The 20735-nt window shown below is 39.0% G+C and overlaps 1 protein-coding gene across 1 annotated transcript in view; it reads right to left on the minus strand.

Annotated features, from left to right (window-relative positions):
* The window catches only part of LOC121199566 (disks large-associated protein 2-like), an 82008-nt gene that overhangs the window by 17053 nt on the left and 44220 nt on the right, over nucleotides 1-20735 (minus strand). Inside the window, exons 3-5 of the mRNA XM_041064376.1 lie at nucleotides 12273-12490; nucleotides 9606-9759; nucleotides 7914-8133 (exon numbers count right to left, since the gene is read on the minus strand). Coding sequence (XP_040920310.1) covers nucleotides 7914-8133; nucleotides 9606-9759; nucleotides 12273-12490 — 592 coding nt within the window. The remainder of the gene's footprint in view (nucleotides 1-7913; nucleotides 8134-9605; nucleotides 9760-12272; nucleotides 12491-20735) is intronic.

Raw genomic sequence — 20735 nt, forward strand, 5'->3', positions numbered from 1 at the left:
TAATTATATATTTTATTACACAAAATGTGGTTGCATGGTTAAACCCTTTGTCTGTTTCTTCTTAAGTCTTTTTTTAAATTTATATTTTAATACTATATGAATATATTTTAAAATAACATTTAGATCAGTATCTCTATCTTTGCTACATTTCAACTAGTTTTAAGGGAAGGGTAATTTCTTTGGGATAAATGATGAAATGATAATGAAACACTTCATTAAACTTAGCATGGGTGAGTTCCCTGGCATCACTCAGTCACTAGTTTGCAGTTCAACTGGATATTAGTTCAGAAGAATGTTAAGCATTTTGTATAGCATTTCCAATTTTACTATCACAGGTTGTGGTTTTAATTTTGCTGTAGTAAGTAAATGCATTTTTAATGTGTGACGCACTTAAGATTGTTCATGTTTTTTGTACGTGATGTTAGAAAGCACACGGATGCTACTACATAGCAGGAATCTCACCAACAAACTCTTGGATTCTAGTATAAGCTAAAATGGGAGAAATGTGAATGAAACAACTGTTTTGCAGGAAACACTAAACCAACCTTTAGTGTTGCCTGTGGCTCATGCAAAAATAACTAAATAAAAGAGATATTTTTTAAAAAATAGCCGCCATATTTTCTGTAAACATCATTCCATTCCTGGCATTGATGACTTGCATGGAGGCATAACATAAACACCAAATATCTATCTATAACTGCAAATATTTAGATGGAATAAAAATACAACAAAGAACAAAGGACTTGCATAGAATGGATGAATGTAGATTGGAGACATCATGATTGGCCAGTCTTCAGCACCTTTAAATTACTTTGCATTCCCCAAACGATGGGAATAGATATAAGTAAGGAATGCCATTGCAATCCCCTCTTAATCATTCAAAAAGCAAAAATATGAATACAAGCCTTTCCAAAGTTTTTTTTTTTTTCCATATATGCTATATATGTATCTTAGTATATTAAAATGATTATAGGCTAAATGTTGTCACAGTCATATGCCTTTCACTGAAATCATGATTTATGCTAACCCAGCCTATGGCTGGTCTGTAATGAAAAACTCAAAATTCTTTTGTTTTGGTTTATAACAATAATAAATAGGTTATAAGCTGTTTAAAAATGCTTATTCTGTATTGCAAATAGTGGAGAATGGCAACAATACAGAGTTGCTGCCAAAAATTACCAGCACAACATGCCTTAATATAGTGTTTCTCTGCAACACATATATTAGATTATCAAGGCAAATGAATTATTTATCTAGGAATTAAGTTACTGTAACAGGTGTGTGGGGTGGAGCTACTGCAATAACTGAAATGGAAATATCTGCCTTTTTTTTTCTTTTGTGGCTTTAATTTTGATCTTACCTCTAGTTCAACCTTTTTATAAATATCATCTTTTCAAAATGCCACTTTTTCTGCAAGTATTGTCTTTTGGTCGTGCAAAGGGGGAAGCAGATCCACTCTCTTTATAAAGTGAAAGATGTAGCCTCTCCTTTTATTATAAGTCCTTTTTCAAGGTTCACATTTCAGTCAGGGGTCTGATACATACTGGCTTCCCATGGTCCTGTGCTGCAATTGTCGTCCAGAGACATAAGCTGTCAAACTTGGAGATGTTTGTTGTTGGCCTCAGTTCCATGGGCTTCAGTATTAACTTTGGTACACCATGTCGGTACAGTGGAACAGTGGGGCGGATGAGTGGTTGAGGGGAATGCCAGTGGCTAATGAACAACTATTATTTTATGAGTAACAGACAAAATGAGCAATTGGCCAAATATAGCAGATGATCAAGGGCTCCCACCCATTAAGGTTTGACAGGAGCCCAGCTAAGCCATCACTAGTGAGGCGGTGTTAGTACATTCAGTGGTACTATACTGCACCTCTAGGGACATGTCGGAGAGGTAGAGGCCCTCAGCGGCTCTGATTGTCTACTTATAGGGACCAATGTTTCTCTGTTATCTTTCAGCAGTGATGAACCACCCCATTACCAGAGAAATGTGGCATTTAAAAAAGGTGAATATGGTAGAATTAAGTCCAAATCTCTAAAGATAATTTACCAAAACAGTAAATCCAAAACAGTATTTGTGAGACCACTTCCTCTAAAATGAACATGACTAGATAGGTAAGACACCAAACGTTTTAGTACCTCCAGTCACCACTGCACGAAAAACAATAGGCGAAACACTGGTATGAACTACCAACTTCCTTATGAGGTGCACAAACAGCTGGACGATGAATATGATGAAATAAATGAGGGCAGACCTCAAAGACTGGAAAAAGTGCTGTGTTTGGTTTAGAACCGCAATTACTACTTTAACCCCTCTCATCGCTGTCAACACAGTATGTTTATAACTGCAAACAGTACAAGTATTGAATATAAGTTTCTCTATATACAAAATGGTACATTTATATACATATACAGAGTTTGAACATGAATGCAGTTTGTGCAGGAATGAACTGAAGCCAATACATTCATACTTCACGATCACTGGGAATCCCACTTACTCTTTTCCTCTCCACATACTGTTAGACTTTGAAATCAGTCACAAATCATTCGTCGTAAACAATTTTTAGCCAGGGACTAAGTCCATAAAGCCTTAAGACACTGTCATCCATATAATATTCCAGAGGATTAGGCTTTTACAAATTTTATAGGGGTTATTATAAGTTGTTGTCAGCACTATCTATCTTTTATTAAATCATTACAGTCACTTCTTTATGCTGTGTTGTTTACACGTTTGCCATTGAGAAAACTTTTGTTAGTTGGAACTTTTTAGAATGCCCCTTTCAACTGGAACTGGCTACAAAATGGATGAAGGCCATGGCAGAGGAATGCTTTGATTAGATAAACTAAAAAGTAAATTATATATCAATATATTCATAAATAATGTATTAATTTTTAATGCATTCATTAAAAAACTAGGGTTATAAAGTTATTCACAGTATTTTTTCAGTATACTCAGGTGCTTAAGAGAATGTTTCTACATGAAGAGAAACTGGAATGAACATGAGCTTGAGCTATTCAAATTCATGTGCAGAGACAGACCAACTTATGCCTCACCTCACAATGGCTGATTATTGACTTTTATCATTAAATGACCCTCAGATGTCCAATCATGTTTACTGTAATTGACTTTTCTCTTAAGGTTGGGTATTTAAGACAATGGAGGGAAGATAATTCTACTCTTGTTGGCACTTGAGGATCTGAACATCAGCCACATTCTCTCCCACATTCTTGTGTCACCTCCTTCTGTTGTAAAACATAATCATTTTCATTTATTCTGTAGCTAAAGCAAGACACTTGTTAAAAGATTGCTTGAACAACATTGTAACCTGTTCAAGAGATGACAGACTCTGTGTCTGCATAGAGTAAAGGGACATCTAACATCAGCACTTCCCTGTCTTTCTTGGTAAATGTCAGGTTTTTACCCTGGCTTCCTCATCTCATTTTACAGTATGCGTAGAATGGGAATGATTAGAATGACATAGACAGATATGACATGGGCCCACTGGTGTACTTTCTGCTCCATAGTTCTAGACTTGCACTTCTGTGACCACCTGTGTGGCCACCTGAGTCCGGCTGCTTATGGACCTTTTGCTTTTTGATGATCTCCCATGGGAAATCCTCTATTGGGAGTGGGCTGGCAGGGCTGCCTGACCCCTCTGGCGTGCTTTCAGGGGTTCCCTCTATAATCTCAATTCTGGGTGGGTCCATTAAATCCATTATGCTGAAGGGTGCTGGCTCTGGTTGGCACATCACTGACTTGTCCTCTGTATTCTGTCGAACGGACCAACTTGAGCCTGCTTGAATTCCTATGGACACTCTGTCGTCTGTTTGTGTGGTGCTGTCACTACAAGGCTCCCGGCACAAAGTCCACATATTGTAGCACTGAGTAAAGTTGAAGAAGTTGCTGTTGAAAGTCTTCAGTTCCCCGCAGACATCTCTCCGCAGCTCCGCCAGCTCATAGCGCATTGCTGAGATTTCATCCTTCCACTGCATATTGAAGGCGGCAACCATGTTAGCGGACTCCTTAAAGGCCTGAATGGCCTGAGGGACTGGCGGCTCAGAAGTGGCTATGGGTGAGGCAGTAGGGACCCTGTATGAAGGTGGCGATGCCGGTGGGACAGAGATGGCTGTTACGGTGGAACTAGTACTGTGCTGGCTGCGAGCAGCAGCTGTCTCTCTCTCCAGCCTTTCCAGCTCCGCATAGGCAGAGGAGCTAGCACCATCATCATCCTCTATCATGTCATCATTTAGTAAAGAGGTCCCATCCACAACATCATATCCCTCTGGAAGAAAAATTTGAATATGCAAAAAGAAGGACATTCAAAGTGAAAGGAACAGCTGGAGTGTGATTTGATTTTGATTCTGAACTAGAAAATAAACACATATCTATGGAAAACATATAGTATGTGAGGGGCAAATAACTCCAAAGACGTACAAGATCAGACCCAATAATTCTCCATTTGGTTCTAATAATATAAAGGTTAAATTAAGGATGGGCACCCACCCATGGACTGGAGTGTTGTTCAAATGTATGTCTGCACTAGATTTGTACAAAACCAAGAGGTAACTGAGTAGTGTCTTAAAGTCTCACAATTATAAATGTAAAGAAATCATCTGTTAATTTTTGATCAATCTAAATATATTGTTGGTTGAATTCATAACATAGTTTTGAAAGTTTCCTTATCATCAGTAACAGTTTTGGATGAATACCTTTTATATCTTTACTTAAACTTTCTGAGATGTTCAAGAGAAACTTTTTACAAAAAAATCTAAATGGCATAAGTCCCAGCTCTAAGTAACAGAGCTACTTCCTGCCTGAGCCAGTACAGAATATACACCTTTACTCAGATATTAATGGTCGCCATTAAACTCACATACTATAGGCTTTTCACAATGTTTTTTACACTGCCTTCTCAGTCATCTCAAGGCTTCTTTCCATCTTTTCACTGCACAGCACAGCAAAGAGTGGAATTAAACATGAAATACATCAATCATGATCAAATGACGAATCCATTTTCTTGAGAACCCTTTTCTCAAAACATATCAAAATGTTTTTCTGTGACTTGAAATTTGTGCCATCTTGTGCAAAAGAAAAGATGTAAAGGGAGTAGAGGAATCACAACCCACTGGGCCAAGAAGCAGATATGAACCCTATTGAACATATCAGGTCCAAGGTATCTGATTAGACCATATGGAGTAAGTAACCCAATGAGGGGAGGGGTCACTCCCCCCTTCAGGGCTGCACCAGGGAGCGGCTGCAATCCCACAGTCAAAGACAGCTGATAGACTCAATGCCAATGATTAGACTTTGGCACACGTGGCCTTTAAAAGAAGTCAAATTTTCATGGAAAGAAAAAATAAAGTTCACACATGAACAGCGGACAGACGCTGCTCTCATAAAATGATTGGAGACAGTGGCAATGCGATAACATTCAGTGCTATTTTATGGTTGCGATATGAAGACATTCCTTAAAAGTTTGGGAAGTACATCTCTCATACATTTACACTTACAATGTGGTCTAAGAACACTTAAAATAGAGACAGGGTAAACAACTCACAAAAGCCAGCATCACATTCATCACTGTAATCAATATTGAGATGTGAGGTTTTAAGAGAAAATCAAAGTGTCTGAGGTTTTGTGAGTTGTTTGGAACCGTGTTTGCTACTAGGGTAACATAACGAGATATTTCTACCAACTCTATATGTATATATAAACTCTATGTATCTATTATTTTTTACTGAGAAGGCAGTGCAAAAACACACATATACATAGATATATGTATGCGTGTCAACATTAAAATACCTGCAACAATCATCACTGATGCCTCCAGTTGTTCTTTCCCCCTGGTTATCCTTCAAGAGATGGATGGTCAAATGGAGAGGGGTTTGCTGCTCGTCTGCCCTATGGAGCATCATGGGATCCCTTTCCCACTCAAGGGCCCACTAGCCTCACACGGGGTTTGGTTCATAAGTTGCTTACAATTCAATTATAAACTAGGACTGAACACTAACATAAAAACATGATTCCGGGAATCAGTATTTTTCTTAGCCAAGATAGCTTGGAAAAGTTACTTTATTTAATTTTAAGGCCACTGTTCCCTCAGAACAGTGCAAAGAGTACACCAAATGAGAAATATTATTTACAGTATGGCTTGACTGGGAGGTGACAGTACAGTACTAGTAACTAATCACCATCCAGGGAACCCTTCCTCTTGGTTGCTATAACCTTATCTGACAAATTGAAATTGAAGCATCACGCCAATCTTCAAAATACAAATTCACAACATATTGTACAGTCAACTGCTTGATTCAGCCCATATAGAGCTGACAGATTTGGAGCAGAGAACTAAATGAATAGAGTTCAGCAAATAAGACGGTGGGATTGGAGAACACTCCTTTATCCTCAGTACTTCTGTCACATCGAAGAAATTGTAGATGGAAACCCAATTGAAGATGAGAGGATTCCAAAAACAAAAGTCCAGATTGAACAAGAAAACAAAGCTCACAAAATGAGTAGAAGTGCAAATGTCTCCAATATTAAATTGACAGAAAAGTATACAAAAACAATAAAAATCCAGGTCATAATATTTAAAAATGCTTGTGATTAAAGAAAAATGTTTCAATAGGGTTCATAGCTTTACTCTTGCAGGCAAACAACCAAATGCACTTAGTGAGGGGAGTTACTTCAGAGACTCTGCTTGCACAAAGAACCTGAAATGCTAATTTTCGGGATATATATATATAAATATATATATATTGCTCGCACTGTGTCGCACAAAACCTTGAAATCCTTGCATGCTGTATTTAAAAAAAGTAGCCTCAAATTGAATCATTAAGTGCACTGATTTCAGAAAATCTGTTTTGAACAATGTTGAGTTTTAAGTCCACTGTCATAAATAATTGTAACTAACAATGAAATATGTACAAAAATTTAATTAAATTTGCATAATCGGAGAGTTGCAGTTGAAGATGACAACAATCTAAAAAATATTTTAAAATTCTTGAAATAATAACATTTATATAACAATAGTTTCTTTGACTGAAAGTGCTGCTCACAAGGTTGAGTTTCATGCAACACAATACAACAATATTGAAAATAAGTAAGGGTTGTACTTTTTAAATTCCAGGAGTATACCATTAGTGGACAGTTCCTTTGTGCAACCAGCACATGTGTGTGCATGTGTTCTAGTTTCTAGAGCTTGTTGACTTACCTTAACTGGGTTACAGGATTGTGTTTAGGGTTTTTTTGTTTTTTGCTTTTTTATAATTTTATGAGGTCAATTACGCGGTCAGTTGCAAAGCATATTCTAATTTAATGGTGCAACAGAGCAGGGGGAGGACAGGCGGAAGGCTTGTCCAGTGTATCCACTCAACACATATATGTCAAAAACCTGCCGCTCCCCTACCCCTGGCCCGTTTCAGACTTCACCCCTTCCTAAGTTACTCACACGCTTTGCACAACACATATATAACACCACAGTTTAACATGCTTAGGGTAGGGCCTATTCCTCTTAGGCATGCCATGTGATGTGGCTGTGCTGTGTTGTGACATTGTGTGCCGTGAGCGTGTGTTGCCATCCAAGTGTTTAAAATGCAGCCCTCCCACCCTTATCCTAGTCTACAGCTTGGTAACACCACAAGTGACCAACCAGAAGCTTGGCTAGTGATGCATGAGTCGTGCAAAGTAACACACAAGCAAATCCATCTTAACAATCGGGAGTATGCAGAGGCAAAAACAAACACACGCACACCATAACTTCCAAAGAAAATAACTGGAATCATTCAGCCCGGCATCTCTGAAGCTCAAGGGTTCCCCACTGTACATATGTAGGTATGTCAAGTTTGTGCGCATGTATAGATGTATGAGGATATGTAGTCTAAGCCCTCTCTCATTTAGGGGGGGGATTGTTTTACCTGTTGTGGATCTGAGAGTTGAAGTGACAGTGGAGGATGTCATTGAAGGCAAGCAGTCGTCATCTTGGGAATAACCAGCCTGAATTGCACGGAGGTAACTGTGGCTTCGAGTGCGGAACGAACCAGGCAGGTCCAAGGCCTCCATTGCCTGGGATTCTACTTCACTAAAAACGGACTCGCAAACTGACTCAAACTGGCCATTGATCTCAGTCTCACTCACCTGAGAGACAAAAACAGGAATAGCAGTCCTTAATTTTTCCTCTTCCTTTCTCTTTCTCACTTTGATTCTTCCCCTTTGCACAGCAAATATGAAGGAGTGTTAGCATAAGGAAATGCCACTGTCACTTCCGACCTTAAACTGAATAAATGTCAAGATCAAATGAGAAAAAGGGCAGATGACAGCAAAAAATAACAATCAGAAGAGTATTCAGTTTGTGTTAAAAAGCATTCCATATACCTCAAACCCCAAAACAAAAATGTACTGTGCTGTATACTGTACGTTACTACATGGAAACTGGGAAAAGCATCTTGTAACTCTTGCAAGTCTCTACAAAATACTCTAAACTCTTCTAGCTGATACATGATTGAGTCATTTGTTGGTGTCAAGACCATACGACAGTCATGTAATTATAAAAAGAAGCTATGTACTCAATTCTGTTCTGTCCTGTCCTGTCCTCTCCACAGATCCTGCTCAACATGTACATTTCAAATGTATATACTCAACTAACAAAGTTAGAGAAAATTAAGATAGTTGCTTTAAAAAATGCTGTCTGTGTAGCAGAATATTATATAGTCTTGCCTTTTTATTGCATTTTGATTACTTCAGTGTTTAACGTTCTAAATTACAGAAGAGAGCTGGGTTTCACTAGTATTTAAGACCTTTTTAATTATTGCCACCTGTTACTCCTTCTCCATAAAGAGGCTTGGTTGCTGGTTGTGTCACAAATCTTCTTACTGTAGCAACCACGTCTTGTGCCACCATGGAGATCCTAAACAGACTTGCACAATTGATCCAACTGTATAGTGTCATAGCAGGGTATAAAACAGATACCTGAAATGTTTAGTGTGTGATGTGAGGTTAGGCATTAAGTTTCTGCATCTCTAACCCTCGTCTCTACTTCACATCAAGTCAGTTTTATTTATATAGCGCCAAATAATAACAGAAGTTATCTCAGGGTTATCTGCTACTACTAAACATTTGTTGTCTTTTGAGAAAAATAAGCTCATTAAACCAAAACAAACTGCTGCTTTAGGCATAGTTAACTAGCTGGCATGACACAACAACAGGAGAGTAATGAATGGTTTTTAAGGGGCCTATTCCAGCCATCCTTGGGCCAACTCAGGATACAGAGTCTCTGACATCTAACTGAAATCTCAGCTTCTCAATTATGTACAGTTTTACATTTCTTTGTAGCATGAAACGCTTCAAAAAACAAACTGTAAACAACAGTAGTCTGTTTCTGGAACTGATTCAGAAGTAGGCTATTGGTTAAAGCGACAGTTCCTTGTCCAAAACAGCAGAAATTCGTTATATCTATAGACCTCACACAGCAAAGGCTATGTATACTGTGGACCTCTGGGTGTTTTATATCTCTGTAATGCCCTCTATACATAGCTACTATATACAAAACAGCATAACAAGCTCTCTTTCATGTCTCGTGTCTCTGTGCGATGCATGTGTTTGAGACTCACCTGGCTGACGCAGCTAGCCTGACTGAGGGTGCTGACGGCACGCATGTAGCTCTGGTTGCGAGATCGGAAGGGCGGGGGATGAAAGGTTGTGGCAGGGTCCAGCGTGACACTAGGGTGGGGCCGCATATCTCTGGTTTGCAAGTGGTAGCCATGGCTGAACAAGGACAGGGGGTAGGGATAGACACGATTGCACAATTCAAAAGCCACACTTGAAACATTAGTGGATAAAACTGTATTTAATGAATCTACTCGATAACATCTGTGGGCATACTGTGGCTCCTTTTTGGTATAATTCATGATTGACTATTTCCGTCCAAACTGAATATCAGCACTTGAATGACTCATCTCCCTATGACACTATCCGAACTATTGGTGTCAACACTGCACTATTTTTAATGACTAGCGTCTTTAGCTTCAAGTCTAGCTCTAAGTGTCCTACGAGAAAACAGTAACTCTCACACCCCAAAACTTCAGAGAGCATGTGTACGGCTTGTCTCTGGTTCTTATTAGAGAAACAATGAGAGCAAGGAGCTGCAATAATAAGAGGTTATTACATTATTCACTAGAGGCTAGAAACAAGAAGGCTGATTTGTTTGTTTGGACAAAAGCAGAAGTGATCAGAACCCCGCTGAGATCATGGTAACAAAAATAGCACTGAGCACTGAGTGGCATTAGGGATGACGGATGCATGACGCCTCCCCAGGTTCACATAATTTGGCTAAATCTGAAGGCCACACTGCCTGAAAACAAACAGTCACTGTGGAACAGAGACATGTCACTGCAGAAAGATGATTAGGATACCATTATGTAAAGATGGAGCACTCCGAGAAGTCAAATTTATTTTTGAAAAATAATTAAGAATCCGTTGACCTACAATCTCATGGCCACAAACTGTACTGTGACACTGTATTTAACGCTTCTGAATAATTAATCACTTTTATTTCACAGTCTGCTCGACTACTGCAAAGACCTTTTCAACACAGTCTTAGTATATTTATACTGATTGTTGTTGATAAATACTGTCTGCCTCATTTATACCAATGAGTGTAAATATCACAAACACCTCTTACTATAACACAATACAGTTAACTCGCAATAACTGCAGCACAAACTACAGCTTCTAAAATGACCGTAAAGTTGAATGAACCCCCGACAACAAACACCTGCATTAAACTGCATTAACACTGGAAACTTGGTGTATTTTTAATCCGAAACAAAAATGTATTTCTGGGTATAAGAAATACACTTGACACTTTGATGTATTACTGATCAAACAAATGCTCAATAGTGTTAAGTAACTTCAATGTATGTCCCTCCACATGTCAACGTTTCCCCCATCCAGTAAACCCAGGCACATTTAAGCCTGCTCTCTTCAGTCTGACATTGTATAAATGTGACAGTTTGCTGTCAACAACACTGTGATAAGATGAGGCACATTGCCTGTGTAAGATGTTGGGCAAATATTGAACAAGCAGATGAAAAAGGTCACAAACATAAACCCCATTTGGTACCGAAACGCTCAGCAGAGCACTACTTTAACTGATCTCATGAAGCAGTCATGGATGGAATACTTAGCCAACAGTGCTCAAGAGCAAGTTAATAACATTGTGAGAAAACAAGCCAACAACTAAGCACAGCTCAGCTCCAAATAACGACTTAATACAATTGTCAAGACGTGCATAAAATGATATGATGTAAGAAACAAAAAACAAAAACGAGTCCTCTCCTTTTGTTGCCAAGCAACTTCACTTGGAGTCGCCAAATAATGTTAAACCTCTCCAAATCTCACAGGACCAGCAGCTGAGCAAAAATCAGCATCAGCAAACAACAATTTTACTTTGACAGCATGTAGACAAAGCAGTGAGTCAGTGTTAAATGGTTCAGATTTATAGAAACAAAAAGGCTTAGGCTGTGAATTAAAACATTTATTGAAGGCAAGGTCTGGAATTTATACAAACCAATTTGAATGCTCTTCTTCGAAACCCCAACTTAAAACATTGAATAATTTTTTTCAGAGACACTAGTAAGAAGAGTAAGTAGCATGTAGTCAGTGGCTGAAGTGCAAGTCAGTTGTGCATGAAGCTCTTTTTTATTTCTCCTATTTATGTTCTTGTCATTTCCCAAAAGTTATTACTTAAGGGTAAAATTAAGGTTTGGTGATCAAAGGCTCGATCAAAGACTATTGATGTGTCCTTGGCGATGTTGCTCACAAGTTTCCAGCTGTATTGAAGCTTAAGAAAGCCAACACCTGAGCAAACAACCTGCATGACAAGCTCTGCCACCATAATTGTTTGAGTGTGTGTGTTGGTGTGCATGGGTAATTGTGCAGTACTGTGAAGCTTGACCTTAACCATTTGTACTGACCTCATAGCACAGTCTATGTACCATTTACCACGGTCTTTGTCAGTTACTGGAACAAAAATCCAATTCCTGTCTTCAGAGTTGAGAAGACGCACACTGCAGCAAAATCTAAGCGTGTAATTATTAACAGTTTGTGGAAAAAAAGCTGTTTTTGTTGACCCTACAGAAGCAACCAATTCCTGAGCTATTCCTATTAATAATAGTATATTCCAAAGAATGCCAGTTTCTTGAGGTAAATATCTGACTTGAAATTGAAATCAACACATAGCTTTTGGCATGGGTATTGATTTAGGCAGCCAGGCCTACCTTTGGGAGTCTAAATGGGGTCTCTGCATGGCTGATTTGAGGACAAGCGCATCAGGCCGAATGGCCTTCTGTGGGGAGGTCTTAGGGCTGGTGTCAGAGTCACCACTTTCATCATCCACTTCTCCCATAGCCTTGACATAGCTACTGCTGCGCATCCGCCGACACGGGATCTCCTCATCCTTGTCGCCTGGGTATCCACTCCATTCGTCCTGGGGCACCTGTGGGAGATGACACACCTTGATTAAATACTAAATTTGCATTATAACAATAAGGTTATACTAATCCAATATATTACTTATTTACTTGAGCCAGTATCTGTGGTGACTTGTTAAATGAAGGTGGAGTACAGATGTAACAATGGGTTGTTTTGTTCATGGAAAAAATTTCAGGCTTGTACAGTGAGCTACGCCAGAGATATTATTTGCAAGTACAATGGGGTCCAATTAGCCAAACGAGTGTGAGAACTGTATCAGAAAAGTAGTCGGATAAGCTCTGCCTATTTTCTCCCTAAACAGAAAATTAAGTTGATTCACATCCCTGGTTTCAATCTCCACCCCTGTTTCATTCATCTCTGAGCCTGGGCTCTCAAATTAAACAAGCTCAGTGCTTAACCTTACACCACCCATGAGAATCACATCCAGTGGGTTTATTTAAGTTCCCGTCTGCAACCATTAACAGGCACTTTGTGTCATTCTTGAAATGAGTAACATTAACTACATTAATGTAGCTATGGACTAAATGAGTAGATAATGTCTGCAAGAGCCACAACTCATAAGTGTACTGAAGCATAGGAACTATAAAGCATTACAAGTTATATGTTTACTGTATTCATACCCCTTGTTCCATTAATGCAGTAGTGAAATGCATAACAGTTTAATTTTCAGGTATTACATTAAACTTATTGGTTGAAAATAAAAAATCTATACATATATTGAGGGAATAATATGTCTTATATTTAGCAGGAATAGTGAAACAGGTCGGCTTTGGGAAAAATTCTCAGTTATCCAGCCTGTTATTATTCCTGCCATTACTACTTGTGGCCCCCAGGGGGCCACAAAGAAGCTGCTTCACACTGCTCTGTCCATTGTTCTGAAAAATTCAAAGACAGTCTCTGTTTCTCTCCATGGTGCTGAAACATTGAGACGCAGACTCTCTTTACACCGTGTCTGAAATCTTTGCTCAAATTTGCCACCTAGTGCAGTGCATTTACCATTTTATTGAAAAGTGCAAATTCCCATTGTCCAATGTGTAAACTTTATGCAATTTGTTATAACCAAAAAAACAAAAACAAATTCACAGTGGAAAAATGTAGAGTCCAAAGCATGTACATATAGTTTCTGCCTGTTATAATGGCACCTTGAAGCCTGTCAGTGGCAGGACGCCAATAGAGTGTTTATCAAGTAGGAATAACTTGCTGTAAAACAGGCACACCTTTATTTCCTAAAGGAGTTTTAATATTAGCTGATTGTTTGTCAAAGAAGTGTGGAAATTGTATTTGATAAGCAGTCAGATAAACCCTAGCTGAGTGGTTTCAATGTTGGCTCTAAACAAAGCATGGCTGCGAGTGCCAGGTAAGATAGCCGGCAGAGACATCTGTCAGTGTTTTACAGTGATAATATCTTTCATAAATCAGGACCATTTTTCAGATATTTTAATCACACATGCATAAAAAGCAAAGCTAATGTCACACAGCGTCAAAATTCACGGTTGAGACAATAACAGGTTTACAATGAACATTAAGTGTTTTAAGACTTTTAGACTGAAATACTTTGAACTATAGGATCTGTTGTTTTTTTGCACCTTGAGGTCATTTGCTAGTTTTCCATCAAACAATGGAATAAATTTCAGATGTGTGTGGCTCTTACACTGAAAAATAGTTCTTACTTGGGCTTCAAAAGCAACTGTTTATGGTTTCCTTTTCATTCTTTTCACAACCACGTATCTGTATTATTGTCTTTATCTGTGCTTCTGCAGAACACCAGCTCTTTATTACCCTTTATGCTGCAATGCAATATACGAAGATAAATCGCAGCATCTATACAACCGAAGGGAAAAATGTGTTTATGCGAAATATTTTTTCCAAAGCAGGAACCGAACACACTCCGATCAGCCACAACATTAAAGCCAGTAACTCATGTTAATGTTGTGGCTGTGTACTGTGGTTATTCACTATATTATGTTTCACAGACTTTTATCGACAGCTGAGATGCGCGATGAGGGTGGCAGGTGAAGTGTAATGATGGTGCACAGAGTCTCAGCTTATATAACACACACATAGTAACATTACAGTAACATGTACACCATCATTTTAACACTAAACGGATATAAAACGACAAACGACTGAACTGTCAGAAGGCAGGACAGTTAAATGTTCTGTGCAGTGAAGGATGAGGAAGGGTGTAGGATAATTTGATTTTAAACAGAACAGCTCCTCTTAAAATCAACTTTTTTTTTCACTTAGGCTGAATGAAAAAGTTATTTGTATTTTAGGGCACAAGCAAAGTGATGTAAATTTGACTTGCCCTTATATTAAGATCAGACTTTACTGTGATATGTACCTCAACCTCAACATTCAGATAAATACATGTGCAATAGATGTTTATTCTGTGTATGTTTATCTCTAACATTCATGCCAGAATTTTTCCAGAGAAGAATAAACTGGGCAAATAGATGTAAGGCGTTAGAATGATGGGCTAAAAGTGGAGTAGGAAATACAAAGGCAGTTGGACAGATCAAATAATAAAGACTAGTGAGAAGATTTCAAAGCCTTTTAAGGGAAACAGAGAGAAAAGAATTGCTGGTAGACATTAAAGTTACAGAGTGCAATGTTTTCATGTGACAGGGATTCAAGCTAGCCACTGTTCATTAAAGCTCCTCCATTTGCTGTTCTAAACACCTTTTGTCAGCTTATTCTTTCTGTGTAAAAATCCTCTGCTGCATTAAGAGCAGTGGGTTTTATGCTTGCAACAGCAGCAGCAGCAGTTTGTCTGGAATAAACACAAAAACTGGGTAACCACTGTTTGTTAGCCTGGCGCTGGCTGGAAGTGTGTGTGTGGGGGACTGTAAGTGAAGGCTCTTTCCCATATGTATTCTTCCGGCTAGTGGGTGGTAATAACAAGGCGCACTGCATTCTGTTAGGGATTTGGTCATGTATTGTGGATTTAATATATACAGTGAGATAAACTGATAGTGCTGTTGCTTAGAAGTAGGAGTTTAGCAGGAAGACATATGCAGTATATGTATGTTTTTGCAATGTTTGCATGGGTTTCTTCCAGACAGTGAGGTTTCTTCGCACAGTCCAAACATCTTGGGAAAAAATAACACCAGTACTTTAACAAGTATTCTGCCTAATCAGTAAGCAAAAAATAACAATGTGATCCATTCTGCACATGGTGGATTCATATTTCTGTTTCTCCGACAGTTGTGGAACATTTAAAAACAGTGGGAAAAGAATGGATATAATTGAGACTAGCACTGGGTTTCAACCCTAACCCTAATGTCTGATATGACGAGTGGTATGTCAGTATGTCAGCAGGATGTCAGCGTTTTAACAACTATAAAACTTATCCAACTATGAAAATATCCACAATCTACCCTTCCATTCATTTATGTTTAATAGACTCCACGTTAGTGGTTTGGGAGAAAATTAATCTGAGGTACAGGGTGAGATTCATCAGCATGTTTCTAGAAGGAATTCAAATGCTGCTTTACATTTGTAGGATCATCAAACCCGTTGAGTGGGGAGGGTGAAAGAGCCTTTGAGAATAGCACTCATATTGCAAATCAAAGCATGAGCATATTTAATTCAAGGAATTTTAGAAAACGATTAATAGAATTTCCCTCACTCTTGGCAGTAATGCAGTTTGTGTACTTTTTGCTGGCACAGCAAAGGTTGCCAATCATACCCCTAAGGCTACTGCTGTAACTTTTAAATTAGCACAGTCATTGATGGCTCAGCGTCACTGCTGATACAAAAAACATATGAGCTCTTAAATTAGCTTTGACTGACAGCCAAAGGAGCCTAGCATATGTTTCTGACACACTGTACCTTAAATCTAATTCTTAAGATAATGTTATTCGAAAACTACAGAAATAATCAACATATATGATCACTGCCATGACATGACATGAGCTAGTAATAGCTTTAAGTGTTCATAGTCTAATAACTGACTTCTAACATAGCATAACAGCATCGGGATTAAGTAATTATGAGCTAGTAATTATACACTGTGAGCACAGATGTCAACACATAACTAGGTGCTCATGAACTGAAAACCAGTGGGTTTTAATTAGATTTGGTGAATGAAATCAAGGTAGAGTACATCCATCCAACTCCTATAAAGCAATTACCCTCAATATTTTTGAGTGTCATATTGAATACATTGTGTACGATAAAGCTCACTTGTTTTAACTGAGATTGAACTGTGACAAATATTGACAATGTCAGTTATTTATGGGATCTAAATCAATGCCCCTCCCAAACACAATGTGGTTTCCTCCTCCTAAAGGTGGACATTTACAACGGCAGCGTGTCACATGCTTACATGGTCTGGCACCATATTGATCAGGCATGTAGTAAGTACAACACAGTGTCAGTGTGTGGTTCAGCTGTAGCAGCAGTCCCAGTGGACAGGGCAGCCTTAGCTCTTGAAACAACAGCCTCAGGCGCAGGGCTGTCCTTAATGCTCTGCCAGTTACTCCCTTTACCCAATCATATAGCTTAGGTGTTTGTCTGCCACAATCGCTGAGCTGTTTTCACAGGAAGCAGCGTGGCTGATACCCCCTTTTTTTTTTCGCCTTGAGGTAGAGTAACGATTTTTCTACCACTCCTGTTCTCACTATTTGTTCTTGACGGCCATCTCTCCCCCTCTCTCTTTTCTTTAACACCCAATATCCTCTCTGACTTGACAGCCCACTTCAGCAGGGCAGACAGGTGAAGGACTAGACAGCATAAGGCACTTACATGAAAACGATGAACATTTTTTTTTTCCTCAATGGGACGTGGCAAATGGGGGGAAAAAGCAGAGAGAGTTAGAGATGCTAATAATAGCACCCATTGCTTTCCACCATCATTAATCTAGTGTGTTTTACTCAGATGTTTTCCCTAAATGTTTCTGTAGTCAAGATGATAAGGCTTCTGAAGCATTTAGACCATATGCTACTAAAACTCTCCTATGAATCCAAAACAAATAAACGTTTGGGCCGCATGGCTCACTGCCTCAGTGTTGAACGCCATATTTCAACATGCAACAGCAACGTAGGAAAATTAGTGATCATCATTCAGTTCGCTAACGTTGTGATATTAGGCTTCAACTTTGTGTCATCGGCTTTAAAAAAAGAAAAGGGAGTCATTTCCAACGCTGCCTAACTTGAGATGGCACCATGAAAATTAGCAGGCTTGCTTATGTCTTCCCTCAAAGACCGATCAGTAAAACTATCACGCACTCTAATCTGCTATGCATACATTTATTCTCTCCCACATGAGTAGAATAAAATGCAGCAATTGTCTAAAAACTAAATTAATTAGGCTTAAAAACAGCAATAAAGTGAAAGAGTCATTTTCCTCCAAATACACAACCACTGATCATCTGGGGTGGGGTTAACAAGGCAGCAACCACTCATGGAAGCATTGCGCTAACTCATTAACATTACCTTTTCTCTGTTCTCATTTGATGATACAGACAGACAAGCGGCTTTACACCATCATTAGCTACTATGAAACACTGAAAATACTGTGCGCAAAAATAGCCAAGTGATAAAGCATCTTCTCACTGCAGCAGGTGATTTTGTAAGACGTTAACGTGACGTTAACGCGTGTCAAGCAAAAACAAGACTAGGTCAATACGTAGTATTATAGGACTGCCCTTTATCTGTTTGCTTTGCTCCTACTCTCTGTGCTCACATAAACAGTATTTTAATACAGCTGAATTCCCAATAAAGCTGTTCTTATTTGCATGATAGTGACAGAAACATGGCCCATTTAAGACTACGTGCTAATCAGCAGTCACTTCCAAGCCATTTCCAAGCTGCTTCTCTGCACTGCTAAAACCTTGATTTTATAACCGCTACGTCGTCTGACAAAATCACCATACACATATGTTAAAGTCAAGGACTGTGCTGTTATTTTTGTTTGGTAGCTGTGTTAGGTGGCTGGGGATTGAAAGCCCGACTCTCATCAACAAAAAGTAGTTAAGTTTTATCCAAAAAGTTGCTAGGTTCTAAAGTGGGTCTGAAAATTCTGTAACTCCAGCGACTAGGCGCTATCTTGGCAATACTGCCTATAACCATACATTGTTGGATACTGATATAGTAAGATATGGGATTTGTAACGCTGATCACAGTCTACTGAATTCTGAAGTAGGGTTTTGACAATTTAATCTCGTGCTTATTACAGTAACTGGAACTGGAACTGGAAATCAGCAGGATGTTAAACCCCCTTTGACAGGAGTGCAGGCTATTACCCAAATTTGTCTCCACAATTTTATCTGGAGCACGTACTTAAACGTAAATTTTCTGTTGGTTGATTTGGGCATACAGCGCCACACTCAGTGCAGCGTGCCCCAACAGACATAATTTGTTGTAATGGCCACTGTTTATCATAGGGAGGACACAAGTTCAACCTTTAGGGTTGTTAACGTAGATACTCTAATAGAGACATCAAGGAGAGACAGAGTTCCTCCCCAGATAATCTTTTCAAATTCCTTGCCATTGCTTGAGAGATTTCATTATTACACTAAGAGGAAAGCACTGCACTGGCTCCATTTCAGACAAGGCAGGGCAAGAACATATGATTGATTGAAGCTATGTGATTTATAGAGTACTGCAGAAACCTTGTACAGCTTGCCTTGCCTACACACCCTGCTGTACTGTTTCTCACCTTCAAAACATGCTTCAAGATCTTGGGGCCATGCCAAACCATTATTTATTTACACTTTGTTTACCCAGCCTAATTTTGTTAAAATCAAGTATTTCTGTTACACAGGACAGCCGGTCAGGGTAGCGATAGAAGATAATAAGTACTTAGTAAAAATAAAACTTTGAAAGAAAGAAACAAAAATACAAAAGGGGAGGCTTTCAAGACTTGAAAGTGACTGATAGAGGACGAATTTTATTCATCAACATATGATGTAAATTGTCAGTTATCAGAAAAGCACAGTATGTCTGAACTGGTGCTTACTTGACTCAGTTATTACAGCATTCTTTATCCTCCACAGGAAAGCTGATTCCTGTACCTTTTCTATGCTTGTCTGTTGATGTTTCATGATTATCTTTAAGATGTACACTACCATGTTTAGCTCTTTTTTGCACAATGTGCAACAGTCGTTTTGTTTCACATAAGATTCACCCTACAACAGGGATTTCTGGCTTAGGGGGCAAGTTTAAAGATTTGACACCTGCTGAAACAAGATTATGTCAACAACTTGCCCAAGGCAGACCTGTCCTCCTCATCACAAGTGAACACAGACCTAAAGGACCCGGACACATCAAACAGATAAAATCCGATGAGCACACAGAGTGTTGACCATGACTTCTGTATACAGATCTTCCCTCACTTATTCCACTGAATAAGGCTCTCAGTGTGGACACGCTGAATGTGTTCATGTGGCAGCTGTAGGGTCTCTGCCTGCTGACACATAAGCTTGTCAAATGCCAGTGAGAGAGCCTCTGTATTGACAGAGTCTGTCTGTCCCCATGGCACACAGACAACTGCAGTTTGTGTGTCTATGTGTAACTGTGCACTCCACATTGCATCAAAGTGCATGCGCTGGGCAAAAATTCAACCTCTTCTCCCTCTCCAAGCAGGGACAGGAATGCATCCAGAACTATTTCTGGGTTTGTAAGAGTGCAGCACCATTCAAATCCACTGTCATTACTTAAAAAAAAAAACAAAAAACAGGGCAGACTGTAAAAGTTTTTTGCAGTGCATACATGTAACTCAGTTTTTTCTTAAATTTTCTTGGAATTGGGTGCAAATTCGAGTGTGGCCAATAAATGTTTGCATCTTTGGTGAGGTGCAAGCACAAGCCTAACAGGGTGCGATGTGAAAAATGGCTAGAGCAGGATGGAAGCAACGTTAGTAGAAGGCATACATCATCTTCAGGGGGGAAGTTGGGAGAGCTTTAATAATGACTTCAGCTCTTCTCATCCCCATTACAAGCAGCAGACCATTTCATAATGGGCTGAGAGGAGAGTCCAGGCCAACGTCTCCTTAGAGAGTAGTGTGACGTGCATACAGCTAACATACAGCTAACCCTTAAATATTTTACCAAGGCCTGATGATACTCCTTTTTAAATTAATTCACAGTTCAGAAGGCACTGAAATCCCTGTCACCATTTTACCATTATTTTTTAGATCTTAGATCACTTTCATGTTATATGGTAGCAAAGACAGAAGCCCAAAAACTGTGTGTAACATCATTTCTGTTTTATTGCCATGTATTTCTATTTTAGTGCACAGTCTAC

The sequence above is a fragment of the Toxotes jaculatrix genome, chromosome 19 (assembly GCF_017976425.1).
Source record: "Toxotes jaculatrix isolate fToxJac2 chromosome 19, fToxJac2.pri, whole genome shotgun sequence".
Taxonomy (NCBI): domain Eukaryota; kingdom Metazoa; phylum Chordata; class Actinopteri; family Toxotidae; genus Toxotes; species Toxotes jaculatrix.